The following is a 23,463-nucleotide window of genomic DNA, read 5'->3' as shown; positions in this document are numbered from 1 at the left end:
CACACAGAGGAAGCAGATACCCAAGGTGCCGAAGAAAGGAGCAGACTAGGGTAGGCATAGAAAAGGGCCATTTGTGAGACTAGGAATATAGAATTTGCATTAAAGGAGGAAAGTAAAAGGCTTTACTCATTTAGCTTAGTAAAAGGAAAGCTGAGAAGGGTTGTGATAACAGTGTGTATGAAAACATCCTGTAAAGGGTGGGAAGATGGTAAACACCAAGGAAGAAAATTAACTGAAGACATTGGCACAAGAGCAAATGGTTATAAACTCTTCCTGTATAAGCTCTGAAAAGTATTCTAACTTCCAGTGTAGTTACTATAGGAGTGAGTTGGTAGGATAGACTTCTAATGCTTTGAATCACTTCAGGATGAAGCAGGATCACTTGGTGAAAGGGATTGTGTGATTGCCTTTAATAGAAGGCTGAATGCCGCAGCATAGCAGATGAACGCTTTGCTCTAGGCAAGCAATTGCATGCATCTTTTCTGCTCTAGTCTTGCTTAACTCCCTAGTATTTTTGAATTGGTTCTTTAAAAACAAACAAGACAAAAACCTCAAAACCCAACCACCAAACACAAACAAAACATACAAAAACCTTCAAAAGAACAAAGCCCCAAACCAAACAGAACCCCCAGACGGTGCTCTCTGTGGGCATCATAGGAGATCAGAGGAAGATGAGCTTTGTGTAAAGCTGCCGTTTATCTATGGTACAGAGGATGGATCAGTAGATTTTCTAAACTGGATTCCAGAAAACTGTATCTAATACACTGTCATGTATGTGTGCTGGATCTCACCTACGTTGGCTAGGAAACTGCTAGTCTTTTTTCTGTATAGCTTCAAGCTACACCTGCTATTAGGTAAATCTTGTTAGTAGTATATTGAAAAAGAACACTTAAAGTATGTGTAACGATTCAGAAATTCTAATAAGAAATAGGAATAATAGCTATTTAGAAAACAATGGTGTGTGTAGGGAGGGAAGAGGAAGAAATGTGTAAAGGGAGACTAAAGAGAAATGAAAATGTAAATACTGAATGATTAAAATCTTCAAGTTATGCTATTATAAGTAGTCATTCAGGATTTGAGATTAACAGTTTATTAGCCCTTACAAAAGCATTTCTCCAGCAAACATGGCCCAAAGTCTCGAAGAGTTAGAATTAAAAATGCATTTCTTCCTTAAAGGGTTAATAAAAATGATGCTTTGAGCTTAGAATGTGAACCTTCAGTGGAAGATCTAAAGATTAAATACTTGCCCTGATCAGTAAGGATAGGACTGTTCCAGTGTCGTAAACATAAAGAGGATGTGGAGCTGTTAAACAAGGCAAGAGGGCCACGAGTTTGATCAGGAGTCTGGAGCACCTGCTGTGCTGACCAGGCTGGGGCTGTTCAGCCTGGAGAAGAGAAGGCTGCATAGAGACCTCATAGCAGCCTTCCAGTATCTGATGGGGAGCTATAGGGATGCTGGGGAGGGACTCTTCATTAGGGACTGTAGTGGTAGGACAAGGGGTGACAGGTTAAAACTTAAACAGGGGAAGTTTAGATTGGATATAAGGAAGAAGTTCTTTATTGTAAGGGTGGTGAGGCACTGGAATGGGTTGCCCAAGGGAGTTGTGAACGTTCCCTCCTTGGTGGTGTTCAGGGCCAGGTTGGACAGAGCCTTGGGTGACATGGTTTAGTGAGAGATGTCCCTGCCCATGGCAGGGGGGTTGGAACTAGATGATGTTCAGATCCTTTCCAGCCCTAACTATTCTATGCTTCTATGACCGTGGGTTATGAAGATGTTATGTACTCATTTTGAAAATGCTTGTTTTGTGAATAATATTTTGGTTAGGCTGCTTGTTTAGGTTTGATCTTAACTATTATGTAAGTCTTTTAGAAATTAGTTTATCTCTTCTCTAAAGTGTCTGCAAACTGTGCATGTGGTGGGACTTTCACTTGCTTTAAAGAAACAGCAAAAGTTCAAATTGCCTAACAGTCATCCAGTATAGACAGTAAGGATACACGCTGGGTTATGCTTTCATTAATTGCATGCCTCAGACCTTCCTTGACTTCAGCTTTCTAGTGTATGGTAGTGGTATTAATATTCAGAGGCTTAATACCATTTTTAGTTTCTTGTGTTTTGTGGCCTGCCTCTTGCAATCTTGAAGAGCATGTCTGCATTCCAGACAGGCGACATCTTAAATTAGATCTTTGTTTGGGATTCTTAGGGAAAAAATCATAGTGCTTGTTGTCAAGGCAAGATCTTGAACATGAATCTTCTGAGGAAGATTCTTCAGGTGAACTTATTCTTTATTGTGGTGAAAGTCTTAGAAGCATTATGATGTTGCAGCCTGTAGTTACTGCCTTTATTCACAGAACTGCTGTGATGTAGCTTTCCTCAGAGTACAAATCTTTGACCAAAAGTTGATGTAAATGATAATGGGCTGTTTCAGAAGTATGCAGTTGTATTTTGGATACTGTTTACCAGTTAGTCCCCAAGTAAGGCAACTCTTGGTTGTAAACAAATAAGTTTCTCTGCCTGCCTGGACAAGAAGCTTCATAGTTACTATAATTGGCTGTGGAATGTGAAGTTTCTTAAGCTGCTCATCACTTTTCTTTTTTTTTTTTTGTCTGCCTCAGATCCCATGTGATTGTTTGCTTTTCCACACTGCAGTGAAGGGCTGCAGTAAAAAAGAAGTGTGAACTTCTCAGCCCATTTATTAAGACTTACTAACTCCATAAATGAGGAACAAAAGTCAGTGCGGGATTTTAAAGTGTGCTATGAATACAAGAAAGATTGAAACACAGTCTGAATCTTTCATTGTTTCAGGCAGCTATTTTTAACTGAGGTTTGAAGAAGCAGAGATATGTAAGCCTGAAAACCAGAAGTGGGTCCTTTGAAGTATTCTCAGGAACTAAACCTTTTTTGTTCTTCACTAAAGCAGGATGTGTTTATGCAGTTGGAGATGCTTGTCTCATTCTGTGTTTAGGACCTTTAAGGAAGACTACAGTGTACTCAGGTTGCTTTGTTCTGTCTAACCAGCTTCTGGAATATGTTAATAGCTCTCCAACACCTGGAATGGTTTTGTTATTTTGTTTAAACAAACTCTGCCTTTTCTTTACTACTTCTGCTGCAGCAAATCAAATCAATAATGGGACCATTCTTTCTCAGTGGTAGTGATATTTAGTCACTCCTGTAATTTACAGTTATTCAGTCTGAATTCTTTTCAGATTCTGATATTCTCTGAAAGATCTTACTAACTCCAAACCACTTGTGAATTCATTTTGAAGATATTGTCAGGTTTTAAGTTTTCAACCATTTCTAACTCTGACAATTTTCTGAAGCAAGTTCTATTCCTCTTTTGAAGATCATTAAACAGAATGCTGAATAAAACAAAGCCCTGAGACTCTCTTGCCATGTTTTCCCTGTGAAACAGCAAGCTAGTAAAAGCCCTTCCAGGGTGATTTGTAGAAAACTGAAGGCATGTAGCATGAGCTTTTATGTGATTCTGTAATATTTCTTTTGCATAAGATGGACCTTTTAAATCATCCAGCTTTAATAAGAGTTTGGAGTTCATATCTTCTTAAAAACACTCAGTTGTCATCTATTTTTGCAAACTCACTGGGGAAAAAAGGCATCTTGCTAGTTTTGCCGCAGCTGGGGTTGCTTGTTGTGCAGCTATGTTGTGGTGAGCCTGCTGGCTCTCTTCCACATGCAGTAGTATCCACACTTGCTTTGAAATTGATGTCTGAAGTGTACAGTGACTTCTAAATTATTTTTTTTAACCAGTTGATAATTTTATTGTGAGTAAGCACTGATCAGACAACTGTTCTTGACACAACCATGCTGGCTTTCTTTGTTTCTGTTGTAGGTGCTTACAAATACACTGGTTTTAATACCTTGCATTATTACATACCTAAGAATTCTGACTGGGTTAGAATTTGTTTGGCTCTCCTTTTGACTGGTACTGTATCTTCTCCTTGATGCGCTTGCAGAGTTCAGGACTGCTTGTTTTTAACTAGGGGGCCTCCTGTTTACACAGGTACCAGTGTGCTGTCTCTGCATCAAGGAACTCCTTGTTACAATGGGAGAAGACATCTTAAATGATCTGAAGTGACTGAACAACTGCACAAACTCTACAATTCAAAAGATGTACTAAAATATGTGCAGCAAAAAAGATGTAGATGCAAGCAATCCTGAATACTGTGTTCAAAAGTGTCTGAAGTAATTAAGAATATAATTTGTGAACTGAAATGTTTTAAGACATCTTGTGGGGGTTTTTTGCTTGGGTTTTTTGTGGTTTTGTTTTGTTGTTTTTTTTTTTTTTTGCTTTTTGCTATGGTTAGAAATTAACATTTTTCTGAAGACTCCAGTGATAAGATAGTGTGCAGTTACTTCTCTATTCATTTTCATTTGCCTGTTAATGTACCTATTCCTCCCCTCTCATTTTGTGTGCCTCTGGACACTCTTCCTATTTGTAGGATGACATATAGTTAGCAGGGTAGAACTTGCTTACTCTAATGTTGTCCCTGTGTGCTCACGCTCCCTTAGAGAGTTCTATTCTTTGTGTCATATTATGTGTTCATGGTGTAATATATAATTAAATTAATCTTGAATCAGTGAAGAAGCTTCTGATACTGATCTCTAGATACACTTCCTATCACTTCTTTGTATCAGAATATCCTAACATCTGTAAACTTACTGTGATCTTTCTTTAGCTGCCAGGTCATGCACTCCTTTAGATTGGGGTGGGAAATGTTCAATCTGCAACATCCATATCACATAGCCTGTGGCTGCATGAGTAATGCTACTCCGTAACTTTAATGTGTGATCTGCCAGGATATTTTAAAGCTCTTCACAGCTTTCAGAAAGTGGAAAAAGAAAACAAATCTTGTCTCTGTCGCTACATCCTCTCTTTTTGATCCCTTGCATTTGAAATCCTTTCAGCTTGTGATGAAATAGTTGGTCAATTCCTATCACTGCCATCATATTACTTTCTATATATTAGACTTTAAACCTGTTTGGGTTTTTTCCCTTCTAGAATAGGAAGTTGTCCTTTGCTAGCCTTAGTTGCCAACAGTTCTGCTGCTTAGAGTACGCATCCATGTAACCATCTCTTTCTGCTTGTTCCATTCTTTTTACCACCCAGACTTATCCTGTGACTGATGACATGGGTGGTTATGTTTGTAGGGTGATTTTTCTTTTCCCTAAGAAAAGTTTCCTCTTGAATAAACAGAAATCAAATGGTATGGTACAACATCAGGGTTTGTTGTTGGTTTTTTTCCGCTCTTCTTAAACTATGTGAATATTCTTCTCCTACCAAGACTGATGTTGATTCAGCTTCTGGTGTCTTGTTTCTTGTCTGCTGTTTTCAGTGCTCTTTGGCTCTTTAGCAGACAGCTCAGCAGACTGAGAAGTCATGCCCTTTCACTGTGTTCTTATGTGACAAAATTGCAATTTCTTCTTATTCTTTCCCAGTCCCTCAGTTACCATGCTTTTCACAGAATATACTATACACATTTCAATTTGTATGTGTATCGTTCAAACCTATCTAAAAAACCGAGTAATACTCCTCTTGCAGAAGGTAGGTTGAGATAAACCTGTGCTTGTGATGACAGCAACATACTGTACATAACACAGTACTGGCACAGTATTCATTTTCAGAATCTGTTCCCACATTAGTTGAGGAATGCTGATAAAAACATTTGATTTCTGGAACATTGTTCTTGAACCCCCACCTCATTCAGATGCCTCTGTTTGCCTCAAAATTCTTGTTTTGGGGGCTGTTGGTGAGCTTGTAGAGACATCGATGCATAGTTTGTGCCTCTTGCTATGTAGTGTCACTGTTGCTCTTGGAGTGTATTAACTACATCCATTCTGGAGGCTTGTGGTTTCTTGGGGTTTTTTTCAGCTCTATTAGAGGAGGCGAGTTACTGCCTCACACTAGAGCTACTACTATCTTCTGCATTGTGAAAGTCATGGGATAGGTAATCAAGAATATTAAGGAACTCATTCACTAAGTTCAGACTGGAGGTGAACAGAAACCTTATAGCCAGTTGTGGTGACAACTTTCAGATAAAAATGCAAGCAGAAGAACAACTTACAAGGGTAATGATGTCTTTTACCTATTGTGTATTCTGCCAAGGGTTATCTGTAACAGTAGGGAGAGAGGGTAGCTTGTGCTGGCTTATGTAAGTGATCAGTCACCCTGGTGTCTTCTGGCACCATTTGACATGGCTAAGCTGATCTAATAGCTAGCTGCCATAGCAAGGATGGTGTCCTTGTACTGTATAGCTTCTAGTGTAAGGGAAGGGTGGGAATAATCTGCTTGCCACATGGCTACATATGGGAGCGGAACAGACCTGAAACCGGCACTGTCAGGAAGCCAATGACTTGTGACAAATTTGTCTTTTCCAGCCAACTTGTGGAAGTTAAAATCCAGATGCAGTGTGAGGGAGGGAATGGAACCACACAAACAGTGCATAGGAGGGATTAGCAGAGCAACTATACTCTGCTGTTGCTTATACTGCTGTGGAGCTGCATGTTTAGATCCAGCCTTTGAAAAAGGTAGTTATTCTGTATTGCTAACAAAGGAATGTTGGCTAAGGGTGTGAAAAATTTCTCTTTAAAGTTGCAGCTTAAGCCAGATGTACATGAACAACTCTCCAATTCCTGTTTTCACTGTGATGATGTGTTTGTTTATTTATGTGTTAACAAAAGACTCAATTATTTTACTTGATTATTCGACTTGGTAAGCACTCTGTCCTATTCTTTTGCTGATACAACACCTCCTTTAGTAAAAGTTTATCAGTATATACAGAAACTTCTCTGAATGTATTGCTGTTGGATCAGTTCTGTAGTAAACACTGGGATGAAAAATAGATGTTGTCTCTAACTGCAACATTTTAATTCTCCAGCATCCAAAATGTGATACTCAACATATTACTCGGCCCTTTTAAAATAGAAGTGTGACTTGGAGTAATCTTAAATATATATGTGTGCGCAGTAACTGATAAGAAAATGTTTGGGTTTTTTTTCTGGTAACTAGGCTATTTAATACTCTCAAGTATCACAAAAACACATTTCTACTCCCCTCCCCGTTTCCTTCTAACCATCATCAGAACTGGTCAAGGGGTGATGGTTGTGCTAATAGGAGTCAAGGTGAAGAGTCTAGTGTTGGGTGCTGGGACCTCTTGCTCCTGCTGCTGTAAGAAAACTCTTCAAGTTTTTGAAGTTGTACAGTTTCCCAGACTAATTCTGACTAAAAATCAGGGGAGATGGTAGAATTTTTGTTTATGTACGTGGTTTCTGTCTGTCTTTAAGTTGTTCATATAGCTAGACAGCTGAGTATTTTTTACATACTGCTATCAGCTGGGTTATTTTTCTCTGCTTTTGAAAGGGCATCTAAAATTTGGCAGTTAATTTCATAGTAAACTTTAGAAATTGCAGTAATACAAACAGTTGTTTAGGCCCATAAAAAGGGTTCTTTATATTCATTAAATATTTGAGAATTAAAAGAGCTAACAGCTCTCAATCTAACCATGTGGAGCAGAGCTGCTATAGAGAGCTGCAGCAGCAGGATTGTGGTCTGTGGTGGAATTAACTCTTCAAAGCAGATGACAGAAAACAGTCTCTGTGGAACCCTATGTCTTCCTTCCAAATGCTCCTGGAACCACAGACTAAACTTGGAATGTGACTGGATACCAGTGCAGAAATACAGGGAGCAAAATATAGCTGTAATACAAAATCATGACCTTTCCTTTTTATATATTGTTGAAATTAGGAAGCACGAAGATCTTGTTGTTAAGTCAGCCCAGTATGAATATAGCATAAAAATACAGCCTGTGGTTTGCAGTAAACAGTTCTGAGGAACTTTCTGTAGGTTATTTCACACTACTTGGCAGCTTTTCAATGTGTGTTGAACATGTGTTACTGCATGCTTCTGTTCTCCGTCTGCAGGCACTTCTTTCTTTCCTTTCCTTTTCTTTTGAAGGTTTTGAAATTCTGAGGGGAATTTCTACGACAGAAAAGCACTCTGCATGGTGGCAAAAGTAGGAGGGGAACTGATGGCATCTGTTAAGTACACTCTGAGGAAATGGATTTAGTAATGCCAGAGAAGAAATTTCCCTGTTATTTACGAGTATTCGGATGATAGCTCTACCTTAGAGCTCTCTACATAGACAGTTGTACTTAGTACTAAATCTCACTGCAATCACTGAAAAGTTTCTGTTAAGAAAAAAACCCCAACACTGTGATGTTTTAGTGAATGATATTTATTGACTGAAACAAAAGTTAAGGCATGTGTCATGTTAATGTCAGAGATGTGAGACAAGAAGGGAGCAGAAATCATTTGTTGAATAGGTGAGTAAGACTGGGGAATAGATGACAGAAAGAAAATAGGTTGATATTCAACTCTTTAAAGGATCTCCAACTCAGAAATAAAATAGGTTGATATTCAACTCTTTAAAGGATCTCCAACTGTAGGAATAAATAAAATGCCACTGAGAGAGCATACTCTGTAAAAGGCTGTATGACGAGGCTCTAAATTTCAGGTTTTAAACTGTCAAAAGAACTTGTAACCTTTCAGGTGGCTTTTACTTGTGCTCTGCTAAAAATTGCAGAAAACAGCACTGGGATTTGGATTTTGGGGTTTGGTTTTTTTGCCTTCATTGGTGACTTGGGGAGAGGGGGTGCACATGGAGAAATGTCCACTTGCAAAATAACTTCAAGATGAATCTTCAAGAAACAAGCTTTCATGACTGATCCCCTTCTCCCCATGGAAATACACATTCAACTACTTATTAGTGGACTCTTCTTTGCTGATCCTGCTCTAGATTAAGATGTTTTCTGCTGGGAATCTGCTCTGTCTGTGAGCCAGCTAATTTCCAGCTCATGAGCTGCAGAAAGCTGAGGTTTGGCTGGAGGCAGTGTCCTAAGTCTTGGTCTAGTCCTCAGTGAAGGTGCAGCACATGCACTCTGTAAGGCTGATCTGCAACTGTCTTTGCTGTGCCAGGGCAGATGTAATCGTATAGTGTCATTCCATCTTCCCGCTCCTTGCAAAAGTTGTTGCAGGAGTAATATGGAAAGGCATACACTGGGCATCTGCCCAAAGGAGAGGGAATACAATTGATGGGAATGTTAAGGACAGACCATGCTTAGCACAGGTGCTATTCCAGTTGAGCCTCTGAGAAGGAAAAGGACTTGCTTAGAAGTCCCTGATTAAAGAAGTTGGGCTGTAACATGTAGTCCTCCTCTTCTGTGGCCCATCAGTGTGATAGACATCTTAAGCATTAAATTAGTGTAACTGGGGCTTGTGCAAATGAGGATTCTTATGCAAATCTGATTTTGGATTCCATAGTCGCTTTTTCAAGCAGGAGCAGGGATTTTATGCCACCACTTGCTCATGTAGTACACGGTTGTCATATCAACATTTGAATGTTACTGTGTTTATGGTGAAAGAATGGCCAGTATAGATTCATAGCTCCTGTATGTTGGGCAGATGATCTCCAGTGCAGATCAGAAATGGCATGCAGAGGCTGAGTCAGATTTTAAGTCAAGCAGAAATGCATCTGTTCTTGTCTATCCAGAGGGGGTACTGCTTTGCGGGTACATGATAAGACTGCAGAAGCCTAATAGTAGCCAGAAAAGATGAGCATTTATCAGAAAAGCAAGTAAGACTAGAACTGGGAAATAACTAATGAAGTAGGAATATCCTAGTGGAGATCAGGGTATTTTTACTTGTTTGTTCTGTTTGTTTTTTTTTTTATATATATATTTGCAGCACGGTGGTGGTTGAATACAACCAAAAGCAGTAAGTTTGTCCTCTGGAAGGTGAGAAGATCTGTAAAGAAGACTCTGCCCTGTCCTCTTGTACCATACAGGAAGGATGGGTATGAGTGCACCCTGAGATGTGCTAAGCATTCAGCTTGAGAGAACTTTTCTCCTTTGAGCAGCTTTATATACATAATGCACATGCAAACAAAGAATTAGGCTACAGCACCTGTTTAGTAATCCCAAGTAGCTGAAGGTATTAGGTCTGAAAAAGCCTTTCAAACAATCATAATGTCCATCCAATTTGAGGAAGTCATGTAGGGCGTATGAGTTAACTCAGTGCTGATTACGTTTTGCATGTTTAGTTAGTAACTAATGAAGCAGTGCATTATACTTATAAGTAAGTATAAAGATCTGTAGAAATGAACCTCAGTTCCAGCTGGACAATTGGATCCTCATTCAGGTCCTGCTAGTTTCTTAGCTATTTATATGGGTGTTAAGCAGTGGGCACAGATAGCTATCTCATGCTTCTGAGTATCTTTATTTGTAACTTTCCAATGTCAGCTTAGGAAGCAGTTGCTTTGTGGTGCCTTCTCTGAGTTCTGGAAGACAACGTAAGGCTCACCCATGTTGCATCATCTATCTAGCATCTAATCAATCCTATGCACCCAAAGTGGGTGAGGATTGTCAAGGTCCACTTGGAATTGTATTTGTGCAGTGGGGGTGTATGGTGAGAGGAGGGTTTACAGGCACACACTTCAATACAGACGGGCGGCTGCCATTAACAGCATTAGCTGATTAAATCTGTGTCGTGCTTCACAATTACTGGGCTATCTATCATAATACATTAAGCTTACATAATTGTTGGCAAGACTGTATTGAGCAGTGATGTGCTCTAAGAGTGTAATTTTTAGGCTTTGGATTTTGCTTTTTTTTTTTTTTTCAGCTAAAGGTAGTTGGTTGTTTTATAGTTCATCCACTATTTGAGCTGTTCCTATGTTTGTTTCTACCCTTAGTGTACTTAACTGTGTATATAATGTCATATTGCTAAGGCTACAGACTCAATAGGATGTACAGATTCATAATTAGAATAGTAACTTTCCTGCATACATATTCTTGTGGTAGTTTCTGGGTATTTGGTGAAGGTTTTGGAGAACCTCTGTTTCAGTCAGTTTTGGGAATAAACTTGGTCTGCAGATGATCCAGAGCTGTCTTATTCCAGTTGCTGTATCAGGCATCTAAGGAAATAGGTACGGGACTAAAATTGGAAGAAATTAGTTTTGTCCTGTTCTGTAGGCTGTTGTAGTGCTGGGGAAACATGAGAGTGCAGTCTCTCTAGTGGCTACTGCTTATGTTAGCCAGTCTTACTGGTGGTTTGCTTCAGGTGCTGTTCTCATTGTGTACTATCCATGGGAAAAGATAACATTAAAGTAAATAAGATACTGCACAGAGGGACTGCATTTGTGGTTGTAGAAGCAACTTAGATCTCTGGTCTTCAGGAAGTTTAGTATGACATTTCTATGTTCTTATACTGTTTCAATGCTTAGTGCCTGGTCACATCACTGCCTTTAGTTTGTGTATTTAAAAACAAAAACAACAAATCAAAAGATCCTAACAAGAAACCTCCTAACAACTCACTTTATTGCACAGTCCTTAAATTAGTTTCATACACACAGTAGCTGTTTATGCTACTGCAAAAGTTAGGGGATGATAAGATGCTGGTATGTTAAGGAGTTCCATAAAGGTTTCTCTGTCTCAAATCTTCTTTTTAACCTTTTTCTATACATGATATAGTAAGTAGCAGTTCCCCTTTGGGATCACCTCATAAAGGTGGTTTCCTACCAACACTGTCCAGGTCTGCCTGCTTTGTCCTTTCCCTGTCAGTTTGCTCACATGGTTTCCTAATCTCTTATCAGTTTTCCCAGCTCCTGCTATTTTCAGTTCTGGTCCTGACGTTTATAGGAACGTAAATCCAACAGGTTATTTTCTTTTTTCTTTTGCTTCCTCCCAGCTGGGCTCTCTCTTACGTGTTCTTACGCAACCTCTATTTCGCATTCCAGTGGGAAAAAGGTGTGGTTGGTTGTGTTTTTTAAAGAGTAATGACAGTTGGAGGTGAAGGACTTGCTTAGCACATAGAAGAGACTGCCTGTATTCTAGAGTAGCCACTTGCAGGGGCAGCTCAGCTTTGCTTCTGCAGAACTGGACTAAGGAAGCTGTGCTATGGAAGTAATGACTAATTTGTATAGTGCCAAATGACTGATGAGCAGATTTTGCAAATGAGGATTTTGAGTTTTGCTTCTTGGTATGAAGTTCTTCAATGATCAGTAGCTGTTTCATGGTGGTTTTATTTATTTTTACATCACTCAGAAGTTTAACACATGACCAAGTTTGTGTGTTACTACAAGGTTTAGAGGATGCCTGTCAGATGCAGGGGTTAACCTTGACCAAGTTCTAGGTACCTGCTAGGAAGAATGGAGGGCCAAAGTGCTTTTAAAGAAAAACCCACACACCTGAGCAGATCTGCAGAATGCGTGAATATGCATCTGAACTCTGACAAATGCAACGTAGATTTAAGGCAATATGAACTTGCTACAGGTGTGCCGCACTAAAGCCATTCCAGCCAAGTGGATCCTGGTTTTATGAAGTTTTGGGTTCATGATGCTGTATGTGAAACAACCTGAAGGGAATAGAACTGATGACATAACTTGCCTGCACCCTCTTCTGAAAATACAAAATTACTATGTGGAAAGTAGACTGGACAGAGATGAGATTTAAGAAATACGTATTTAAAGAGCTTGAGTTAGTCAAGCTTGGCACTTCTTCAGTTTCAGACTGGCTTCCCCTGTACATAACTAGAGTTCAGATGCATATTCCAGTAGTTTGCTGTTAGAAAACAGGTTATTTTTGTTTTAAATACAACTCTTTATTGTTTCTTGATGGGAAAGGACTTTCATACCAATACATTTTGTCCATTTAATTTGAAGGATGAATCTGAAACGCAAAGTGCCAAGACTGTCGGTCCAGATCTGAAAGTGTGAATTTGAGTTTTGCTTTAGGGTTGTCCTTCTGCAGTGGTGTTTGATTGATTTGACATGTTTTTAACTTTAAGGTTACTTAAATAAAACAACATAATGTTTTTACTTACAGCACTTGAAGAATCGGAAAGTGACATTTATGTGCGATTCATGAGGTCACACAAGTGTTATGACATTGTTCCAACAAGCTCTAAGCTTGTTGTTTTCGACACTACGCTACAAGTGAGTATTCTCCTTTCAGTCTGCCTTTGCTTGCAGTTAATTTTTTTAAATGAGTGTTTCCTTAGTGTTGAATTTGATCTCTTGGTGAGAAATTCTCCCTTAATGCTGTGCTTTGACTGTACAAAACCATATTGTTTCAACTGTATCTGTCCTGTTATACCAGAGGAGGAGCTGTGGGAAGACATCCTTGCAGAACAGAAGAGGATATAATTTATTTTGTAGTTGGAATCAGTATCCAAAAACCTTTCAGACAAGCCCAAACTTATATTGGCTTCTTCGTGGCTATCAGAATTTACATAAAGACATTTTGTATAAAGATTCCTGTGCAATAGCTAAAGAATATCCAGGTGTTTTGAGCCTGTTCCCGCTGTATTGGTAAGGCAATTCAGGACTAAAATGGATGCCTTCATTATGCAAATTATTACATTCTCCAGAAAATTTTTGTTTTCGTTTTCTCATTTTGCTTTTAATCACTAAATCATCTGCTAGACTCTTGGCTCTGTCTGGAGAGTTTGTTTGCCAAAAGATGGCATTAGCTGCCTGCTATAGAAACAGACTAATCTGCTCTGTAGCATGGTAGAAAGCTGCAGCTTTCTTTTTGTTTCCTGGATTTTGCAATTGGTGTGTTTTGGCTTGCTTTGGTTTTTGTTTCAATGTGCTCTTGCTTTTAAAGATGCTCAAATTCTTAACTAAGCCCATTAAGTAATTTTGGTCTGGAATGTACTGCTCAATTAGACCTAAGCTTTCCCCAAGTCAGAGGCAACTATGTAGTAGATACTTCATCCTAAAAAGTTCACAGAACCATCATGTGTATCATATAATGTTAGATCAGGTGGTGTGATCTGAAGGGTGGAAAGCCTACACTGCACAAGGCCAAGTAGTAAGCTGGATCAAGAGTACTGCACATAATTAGCCTGTTCATACAATGATGAGCATCCTTCTAACGTTTTGCAGCATGGCTAAAGCGCTGGCACTTCAGTTGCTGCTCAGTACAAAAAAAGCAACTTTAACTTCAGCACTGGATTCTTTGGATTATCCAGGCATCTTGCTAGTGAGGGAGTTTCCCTCATGAGTCTGAGCACACCGGGGCTTCTGTGTGTTGCCTCTGATACCTTGGCCGAGTCCTTACAGGTAAGTACCCTATCCAGTACTAGCGTTATAACTTGAGCACGGCTGTGACTGAGATTCTGCCTGTGTGCCAATGGACCTCCTTCTGTTTACTGGTCTGGTAGCTGAGAAGGCAATGCTGAACATCAAAGTTGGTAGTTATCAGTGTCTCATGTTAGATTATTTCCTCCTTCACCTAGAAAGCCAGACTTCTACTGGAAACTTTTTATCTTTCAGCACCTTGGTATCCATGGAACAGTTGCTTTTGTTTCCCTAGGGTTCTTCTATGTGCTTTACTGGACAATAAATCTTGTAGTCAAAAGATACCTGATGTGTGGTAGAGGTGGAAAAAAGTAGCCTGCAAACTTAGAGGAAGAGCTTTCAAGTACAGAGACATCAGTCCTACGGAGTTTAAATGTTCACATTGTTGACTTTTTATGTATATTCCACTTCTTGACTGTTTGATAGTTTTTCAGCTGCATCTGCTCTTCATTTCACCACTCACAAGGACTCCATGCAAGCACTGTAAGCTCTAATTAACAGTATCTGTTACATTTAGATACAATACTAACGAATACTTCTTGCCACATTCCTTCTCAGAGATTTCTTTCTCTCTCAGAAGCTTGCTTCTTTAGGAGGTTGATTATGTTGACTTTTTCATCATCTTGGAGGGGAAAAAGAGGGAATCACTGTCAGCTCTGAACTATACAGGCCTCTTGACCTGAATGGTCAAATTTGGGATGGTAGTGTTTACTGTCACTGTTTCAGCTCTTCTCAAAGACTATTAGCTTCCTTTTGATTGGGATTTATCTCATGGTGTGAGAATAATCTATTGGGAGTTTGTACCTGCAGCTTGTTGGCATGACCTGTTGAGTTCTCAGCTGTCAGTGGTCACCTGGGTTAAAGGTGTGAGCTTGGTCACTGTTGCAATTGGGAAGGTGAATTTTCTTTACTTCCATGAACCCCAGTTAGTCTTGGCGCCATTAGGGAAGGTCACCGTTCCTTTGGATTCCCCAGATCTCTTGGTTAATTATGTGAAATCATGCCTGATGGCAGTTTTCATTACTGAAGCTGTGTTGAGGTAATGCTGGTAATGTAAAGAAGTTGCAGTTTCATTTCCAGTTGGTGAGCCAGTGTGAAGGTGACACTTTGAGAAGCAGTGTGAATGAATCTTGTAAAAGTTCTCCAAATATTTGAATTCCAGTTTTTAATAATCCTAGAGCTAAAACAGTGTATAAGGGCTCACTTCTTGCCTCCCTTTTTGTAAGTTAGTAGCAATCAAGGGAAGAAGTTAAAAATGGGGTTCTGTTTTATTGGCATCCTTTGAAATCCGTTCCGGTTTCTATTTGACGACAGTATCCCGTCTCCCTCTACTGGCCAGCAATCATAGCGCACATTGCATGTTTCTACCCTGGAAAACTATTCATGAGTTACTGTGGAAAGTATTCTAAAGCTGAGAAAACTGGAGATGTTAACTTATATAACGTGGCACAAGTCATACTGCTAAAGCAACATCAGTTCATAAAAGTAAATGTTTAGTTTCAATGTATTTGAGGGATTTAGTGTGAAGGTTTGTGAGGAGTCTTGTTTTAACTATTAATATGAGAGGAGATAGGAAGGTGCCTTTACACTGGAAACAGAAATAAGGTCTTATTTAACAGAATTGATAGCTGATTGTTGTAGTTTAAGCCTGCCTGGCAATGAAGGACCACACAGATGCTTGCACTCCCTGCTGGGAGTGAAATAAGTGGGAGGAAACAAGTAAAACCTGTGGGTTGAGATAAGAGCAGTTTAATAATTGAAATAAGGTAAAATATAATAATAATGAAAGGGGAGGGGGGAGAGGACTAAAACCTAAGGTGGGGGGAAACGCAAAACAAAGCCAAAGAAACCCCACATAACCAAAGACCAGGTGATGCCCAGTACAATTGTTCACCATCTGCCGAGTGTACCCAACTCAACCTGAGCAGTGATCTGCCTTCTGGATAACTGCCCTCAGTTTATGTATTGGTGATGATGTGCTGTGGTATGGAATATACCTTTGGCTAGTTTGGGTCAGGTGTCCTGTCTCTTCTTCCTCCTGGCTTCTTATGCCCCTCCTCAGTGGCAGGGTATGAGGGACTGAAAAGTTCTTGATAATCACTCCTTAGGAGCAGCTAAAACATTGGTGTGTTATCCGCATTATTCTCACATTAAGGCAAAACACAGCACTGCACCAGCTATTAGGAAAACAATTAACTCTATCCCGGCTGAAACAAGGACACTAATAAAGAGCAGGAAGGGGCTAACATCCTGTTCAGTCATGCTTCTTTGTCAGAAAGCACAGGGGCCTCTTGATGCCAGCGGTCACCAAATGTTGTACTGCTTCTAGTGCTAGCAAACCACTCTGGTCTTGCATGTCAGGAGTATACCTGTACAGCTGGCACCTACACTTGGCTGCTGTGAAAGGAGTGTTATATCCCATGCAGTTCTGTTAGGCATCAGCTGATATGGGAAAACTGTGTGGTGATTCAGGTGGAGGATATGCCACTTTGCACAGACTTGAGCAACATCTATACTACATGAGTAAAAGCTCAGTTTGCCTTTGTATAGCTGAGTTTATTTCTGCCAAAACAGAGCATCTGCATCTAATCTGCTTATCTGAAATGGTCCCTGGCCTCTGCTGAACCCTGAGAAGTGGCAGATACTGTCTGGGAGAGTGTTAGCGGGCACAGTTTTCTTGATTTAGACTGACACTGGACTGTTCTGTCACCCTTTTAGTTCACTAATACAGATGTAGCCCATGAGTATTTGCACTTCATAAATATTTATGGATTCATGTTGTACTCCACAAAATGCTGTGGCTTTCCCCATGCCTGTTGACCCATGAATACTCCTAGTTTGTGACAAGATTCAGCCTTTTGATTTCCCCAGAGAAGATGCCATCTCTGCTTGATGCACATTAAAGAAACTTTTAGAAGTCTGATGTGACCAGGGAGGGAATCGAGAGACTGGGCTATCCTGGGAAGTTTGGGAACCTGACACTATGGATGGTGGGGAGTTGCAACAGTGTGAATCTTACAGTGCATAAACTGATTTTCTGATCTCTTGCACATCTCCCAAGATGCAGACAATAGGAGAACAAACACTTCAGGGGACAACCCCTCTTTGAGGGGGTGAGGCGTTTGTCCCCTGAAGGGCTACTCTGTGAATGAGCATTCACTTGTTCATCTTTCTAGTTATTCAGTAAATGGATCTGTACTATCTTTATTACAAGCTTCAGGAAAACACTGAGCTGAATGCAGATTTTCTGGTTACCAGCTTGTGTCTTCAGCACAGGATTTGAGTATTCTACAAGCATTAATACATTTCATGTAAAAGTGATCTGGGCAAATTAAGGTGACATCCAGATCTGCCTTCACTTTGTTTGCTTGAACTTGTGTGAAGTACCCATACAGTGGCACAGCAATCTGATTTTTATTGTTTTTTCTTTGATACTAGAGCTTTGAAGGAAAATAGGAATTTCAATAATTCCTGTATTCAGTTCAAATGTCAACAAAACATAGCACTTTGTTAACAGTCTATTAGTTGGATTATTTTTGTCAGTCTAACATCATCTATGATGGGTTTTTTTTTTCCCTTGTTACTGTATGTTTGACTTTGCATTTTCTTTAGAGACCAATGTATTCCCCCCCATCCTGGCCTCAAATGAGTTTTGAAAGGAAATGTCTCTTCCCTAGGTTATAGTGGTCTCTGAAGTTTTAACTGCATAAGTTTACCTTAAGCCAGTTTTCTGCCTGACCTTCAAACAAGTTTCTCTGTTTTGACTTTGCCCAGCCTACATAAAGATGAGACAGATTAACTTATTTTGTAGTGCAGAGCAACTAACCCTCCAAGAGGAATGTAAAAGGCAAATGTAAGCCAAGGGACTTCCCTGCTCTGTATCAAGCAGCAGTCTGCAGTTCTGAGATTGGTATATTAGGAAGTGTAGTGGGTGTGTCTTGTGAAGTTTGTATAAGCTCCCCCGGGGTGAAAAGCTCTGTCTAACCTTTGGCTAAATTATATTCTTACCTGTTAAAAGTAATCGTAAAAGTTTTAATACTAAAATACGTGTAGCTTTTGCTCACCATGACCTTGAAGCTGTTTTTGAAGTATTTGCCCAGCATTTCTTCATAAACAAATAAAAATCATTTTTATGTGGAACCAGTCATCAAAATAAGCTTTCAGAATCCTGAAGACTCTTTCCTTTTATATCCTGAAAAACATTGTGGACAGTCGCATGACTTAAATGCTAGTTTATTTAACTTTTCTGTTAAATGGAATTATCTGAGTTGGTAATGGACCAGGAGTTATCACTAATGTAGGCTTTTGTCAGTAACTGCCACATGCTAGTAAGAGCTCAAATACTTATTTTTCTACCACGTAGGAAAAAAAAAAAAAAGAAATGGGATCAACCTTCTGGAGACTTCTTTAGTGGTTTAACAAACTGGAAGTAAGTACAACTTCTGACTTCTTCAGAGCATGCAATGGATCCCACATTTAAGAGTGGAAGAGAATGCCTCTCTGCAAGGTAATGAGGTAGACCAGGCTTCCAGGAAGAATGCTCCAGAATCGTTTGCTTATAAACACACAGCAGGCTCTGGGTCTGCTGTCACAGTAGAGTTCTCACAGCTTTACAAAGGGGTTGACTTTACAAAGGGGTTCCTTAATTGGCTCTGAGAATTTCCTTGCCAAAGTGGCTAAATTTTAAACTAATGCACTGTCTGCATTTCTGATGAGTGTGAATATGCCTCCTTGTTTACCTGTCCTGCAGAACTGTAAGAGAATAATGTCATTTAGCTTCTAACTGGTATGTGGGCTAAGACAGCTGAGCAGGCCACATTGGGATCAGACTGGAACCAGTTGCATAATATGGGAAGAAGATTCTTGTGTTTTTTAAGAGCTGCTTCTGTTGCTTGTATGCAAAAAGCATAGCAGCTTAATTTGTGCAGCTCTTGAAACAAGTCGGAAGCATTCATTCCTGCATCTTGGAGGAAGATAATGTGCGTACCAATTAAGCAGATTTTTTTTGGTCTACACAGGGTGTGCGTAAGGTGTTTGTGCTTGGCTGAGTGAAAGTCATGCATCATTCTCCTTGCCTTTCCTGCCCACCCCTGCTTTTTCTGGTAAGATCTTAATCTGTGAAAGAATTTCTGAACTGTTCCCAATGCAGCTGGTGCCAGTGGCACTGCCTATGAGGCTTACCTAATGTCTTATGCTTAGCCCATTGTGGCATCTAGCAGCAGAAATTCTGGCTTGAAGTTACTTCCCCCACACCCTGGGCACAGAATAGAGTGATGTTTCTTAGACTAGAGTCCTTAGGATCCCCTCAAACAGCAGGTGGTATTAGCAGAGTACTTTATTGAGTTGTAATAATAGAGTTGACTGTAGTCCTGACCAGTGGCTGTTGAGAAGATATCCTGATTAAATCAGCACTTGTGGTGGTATAGGAAGCAGAGCTTTTGATTCCTGGCCGTAGTATGGGCATATTGACATAGAATATCAGTTGAGGTCCCGGTCTGGTGTCTGCATTTGGACTGAGACCTTTTCATGTGCATGTGGTGTGGGGAAGTCTTCTGCACATGGACATAGTACCTGCTCTCTGGGGAGAGATCTAGAACATGTGCCTACATACTTTTCCTTGAGGATAAGACACTACCTATTTTTTCTGGGGCTTGGTTTGGGTCTGAAAGCTACCCCATCAGCTTTTAAATTATGTGAAGCACTTTGTGTCCATTAGGAGTACGTCATCTACCAGGAGTCTTCCCTTCCCATCTCCTGTGAATGGAGAAAACTGTATTTTTATCTGGTTTCATGTAAGTTTTCCAAATGCAACATGAGCTGGAGGAGCTGCTTATCGATGTTTGTTGGTTGGGTTTTTTCAGATGTTAAAGCAAATGCAACCTCTCAGTTAATAACAGGTTTGTCCAATTTTTCCTCTACTTGAGGGTGTGATATATCAAGTAAAAGAGGAAATTGTCTTCAAGAGATGCTTGGCCCTTGCCCTAGACAAGTCTTTATTGTTAAGTACTTAAAGTAACATAGTCCTTCAAGGAGGAAATCCTTCTACCAAATTCATAGACCAAAGAAGAAAATAATTGGCAGATCAATTTGAATGCAACAGTTGTCCTGCTCAGATGGTTGGCTGTGGAGCTGCATACTGGTTTAGTCCCTTCAGACAAGCCAGCCTCCAAAAACACAGAATTGGTTATATGCACTATAAAAGAGGTTTTTAGCTCTTCAAAATAGCTCCTTTATAGGGCTGGAGACTTACGTAATTTAAAAAGATGTCTGGATTGGACATTACAGTTTTATTTGAAGGAAAATAAATGGAATTGCAAGTTAGTGCTTAATAAATATCCTTTCCAGTGTTTCGCTGGCCACTTTTCTTGGAAACATAAAGACAAAGCAATTAAGATCTCCTAAAAAGAGAACAATTCGTGTGATGTCATCGCTAGATTACAAATTAGGAGAAGTGTTTTTCAGTCTCCTCTTGACTGCTTGGAAAGTTGAAGTGGAGTTTTTCTGGGAAAGTTGGTCTGCCTCCCTGAATTTTCTTTGCTTTGGATCTTGCATTTGGGAAGAATTATTTCTTCTAAATTGAAGGTGTTTAAATGTCATGGAATCGTAATAGTGTTTAGGTTGGAAAAGACCTTTAAGATAGTAAAGTACAACCTTTAACCAAGCACTGCCATGTCCGCCACTAAACTGTGTCCCTAAGTGCCACATTTGTACATCTTCCAAATAGCTCCAGGGATGACAACTCAATCACTTCCCTGGGCAGCCTGTTCCAATGCTTGATCCGATTGCTTGTGCTGTGTTGGACTGTGGGTGTCTTGGGGCTGGCCCTTCAGGCTGGACAGAATTACTGCCAGTATTCCAGCAACACTATTCTATAAAAATGGGTTTGCATCCCTAGATCATTGTGTTTGCTGGTTACACTCACAATGGTCTAGTTCACCTGCAAACAGCAGTTGTCTCTGTCTTACACCCTAACATATTACAGGTGATTCCTGGAGTTGTTCAAGGCCAGGCTGGATGGGGCTTTGAGCAACCTGGTCTAGAGTGAGGTTTCCCTGCCCACGGCAGGGGGGTTGGAAGTAGATTATCATAAGATCATTTCCAACCCAAACCATTCTATGATTCAGTGTCGTGGCCATCTGAGTGTGAATTGCTTCAAAGCAAAAGTGGATGGTGTATTTGGAGAATATATAGCTTGTACTGCTTTTTATCAAGGTGATGATCGTAGGAGCTTGGGATGTGAAGGAGTCCTTTATTTCTGTTTAGTTCACAAAACTTTTCAGGCCATAGAAATAAAGCCTTTGAAGACAATGCAGACTGTGGAAGAGAAGGGATGCCCAAAGAGCTTTCTGGGGTGAAGATGTATTTTCAACTTGGTGTCGTGGCTTATCTGCATTCCCACATACTGTATCACAAGCCAGTGTCAGGTGAAAATACGGTGGTTGGCCTCCTCCAGTGGACCAGGCTGAATTACCTGGGATCCAATGACTTCCAGTAGGTGCTGAAAGTGAGTAATGAAAGCATCTATTGATGGAAGTTATTTTTCAGATAAGAAAAGATGATAATGTGCTGGACTACCAGAAATCATAGTGATGTGAGGGAGTAGTAGGGGAGGTGTGTTATAAACCTGTTTTATTGCAGCTAGATTATCCTGCTTACTTCTCCCTCATACAGGAGTTGAGACTCTTCGTTTTGTAACATTCTTGGAGATCTGCCAAGGTTTGGGCAGCCAGAGAACTTGCCATGCTACTTAAGAAATACAGTCCTGTTTATGCTGGGCTGGAAGCTGTTGCCCCGTTCCTCATGTTTTCACATCAAAAGCATCTGAGAGTCAGCTCATAAACACATTTAGACCAAGGGAGTAAAGCTTGGGTTGCACAGTTCTTACATGCAGTACAGAGGTCACAGCAGAGACCTGATGGTTTTCCTGTTACGACAAAGACTGGTTGTACTACTCTTGGTTTTCTTACTAAGAACTACTGAAATGCAAGTGTTTAGCCTATAAGAGAGAAGTCTCAGGGTAACCTTTCTTGTGCCTTCTTACTCTAACAGTAAGAACAAAGACTGTTCTGGAGAAACTTTAGCATATTTGCTCATATTGTGAAGATATGTATGTTGTTACCCTTTGAAAATTGAAAGCTTTTTCCCCTTTACAATGGACTCATGCCTTGCTGTTCCACACTTAAAGCATGTAGGTATATGAGTTTAACTTTCTACAGTACTACTTCAGCTGCTCTTACCCGATTTGCTAACACTGAATGCTGCCTTCTTGCAAATTTATTTCAACAACTTCTAAAACTTTGTTATGCTAGGAAGGGTTTTTTTCTCAGTGATTGCCTGAAAGGTTTGGTTTGGTTTGGTTTTGATGTTGTGGTCCGCATATGAATTTTCTGAGGCTTGAGTTGCCTTTGAAGTTTTGTAGCCCTTCAAATCATTGACACAAGACATTTCTTGGGATAACATTAGGGGCTTTTCAGGCAAGTGAAGCTAATGCCCTGGTGTTGGTTTACAGTGAAAGTAGATACAAGAAATGTACACATTTATCATCTTGCCCTTGGATGGCAGCCATACCAGAAGTTCTGGCAGATCTTTTCACACTGTCCAGACTACTGTCCTCTGCATCATCCTCTTGCTTTGGTAGTGGCATATCTGAAGGTGTTTCATAACTATGTTTCTTATTTCTGTTACCTTCCAGCATTTCTAAGTTAACTTTGGCATTGAGACAATGGTGCTCTGTGTCTTCCAATACAGTTGCATTTTTTTTACTCTCTCAGCACTGACCCTTTGGCATGAGAAGCTCACAGCTCTTCTCTCTCAATGTTTTCAAGACAAGATCCTTTTTTCGAGGCAAATGAAACAAGTGATTGCAACAGCAGCAGTCACCCTCCTTACCTTATGGGGCAGTCCTGTCAGACAAGTTTGAAACCCACTGATCACTTATGCATGTAGTTAGTTTTCATGACATAGTGGTAGGTAAAACAAATTCAGCTTGCTGGATTCTTGGAAATAAGCTTGTCCTGACTTTTCCTTTCGGATGCTTCCCTTTTTCACAGATGTTTACTTGAGAGAGCATTTCCACGAGGGCTTGTGAGATTACTGGTCTGGTATATCATAATGAGGAGTGTCCCTTTCTGTGTTTACTGTCATCAAGGAAAGAGTTTTTCTGTAGTCTGGTGAAACCTTCTATCTCTTGCCACCATTTCTGGTGTCACTGCCCAGTAATCAAGCAACTGGAGCTTGCTAACTGTAAAAGACTAGGTTTGCCAAATGTTTTACTACATGAAAAACAGGCCTTCCTATGTATGGGTCTGACTT

The 23,463-nt window shown here is 40.0% G+C and overlaps 1 protein-coding gene across 9 annotated transcripts in view; it reads left to right on the top strand.

Annotated features, from left to right (window-relative positions):
• PRKAG2 (protein kinase AMP-activated non-catalytic subunit gamma 2) overlaps positions 1–23,463 on the top strand; it is a 217,887-nt gene that overhangs the window by 175,473 nt on the left and 18,951 nt on the right. For all 9 annotated transcript variants that reach the window (XM_061349017.1, XM_061349035.1, XM_061349044.1 and 6 more), the window contains one exon: positions 12,893–13,002. In XM_061349017.1, coding sequence (XP_061205001.1) covers positions 12,893–13,002 — 110 coding nt within the window. The remainder of the gene's footprint in view (positions 1–12,892; positions 13,003–23,463) is intronic.

This window comes from Neopsephotus bourkii, unplaced genomic scaffold (assembly GCF_033783945.1).
Source record: "Neopsephotus bourkii isolate Nb327-2 ecotype Australia unplaced genomic scaffold, CSIRO-AGI_Nbou_v1 NB_53, whole genome shotgun sequence".
Taxonomy (NCBI): domain Eukaryota; kingdom Metazoa; phylum Chordata; class Aves; order Psittaciformes; family Psittacidae; genus Neopsephotus; species Neopsephotus bourkii.
The sequence above is the reverse complement of the archived record's forward strand: the minus strand, read 5'-3'. Positions and strand labels throughout refer to the sequence as shown.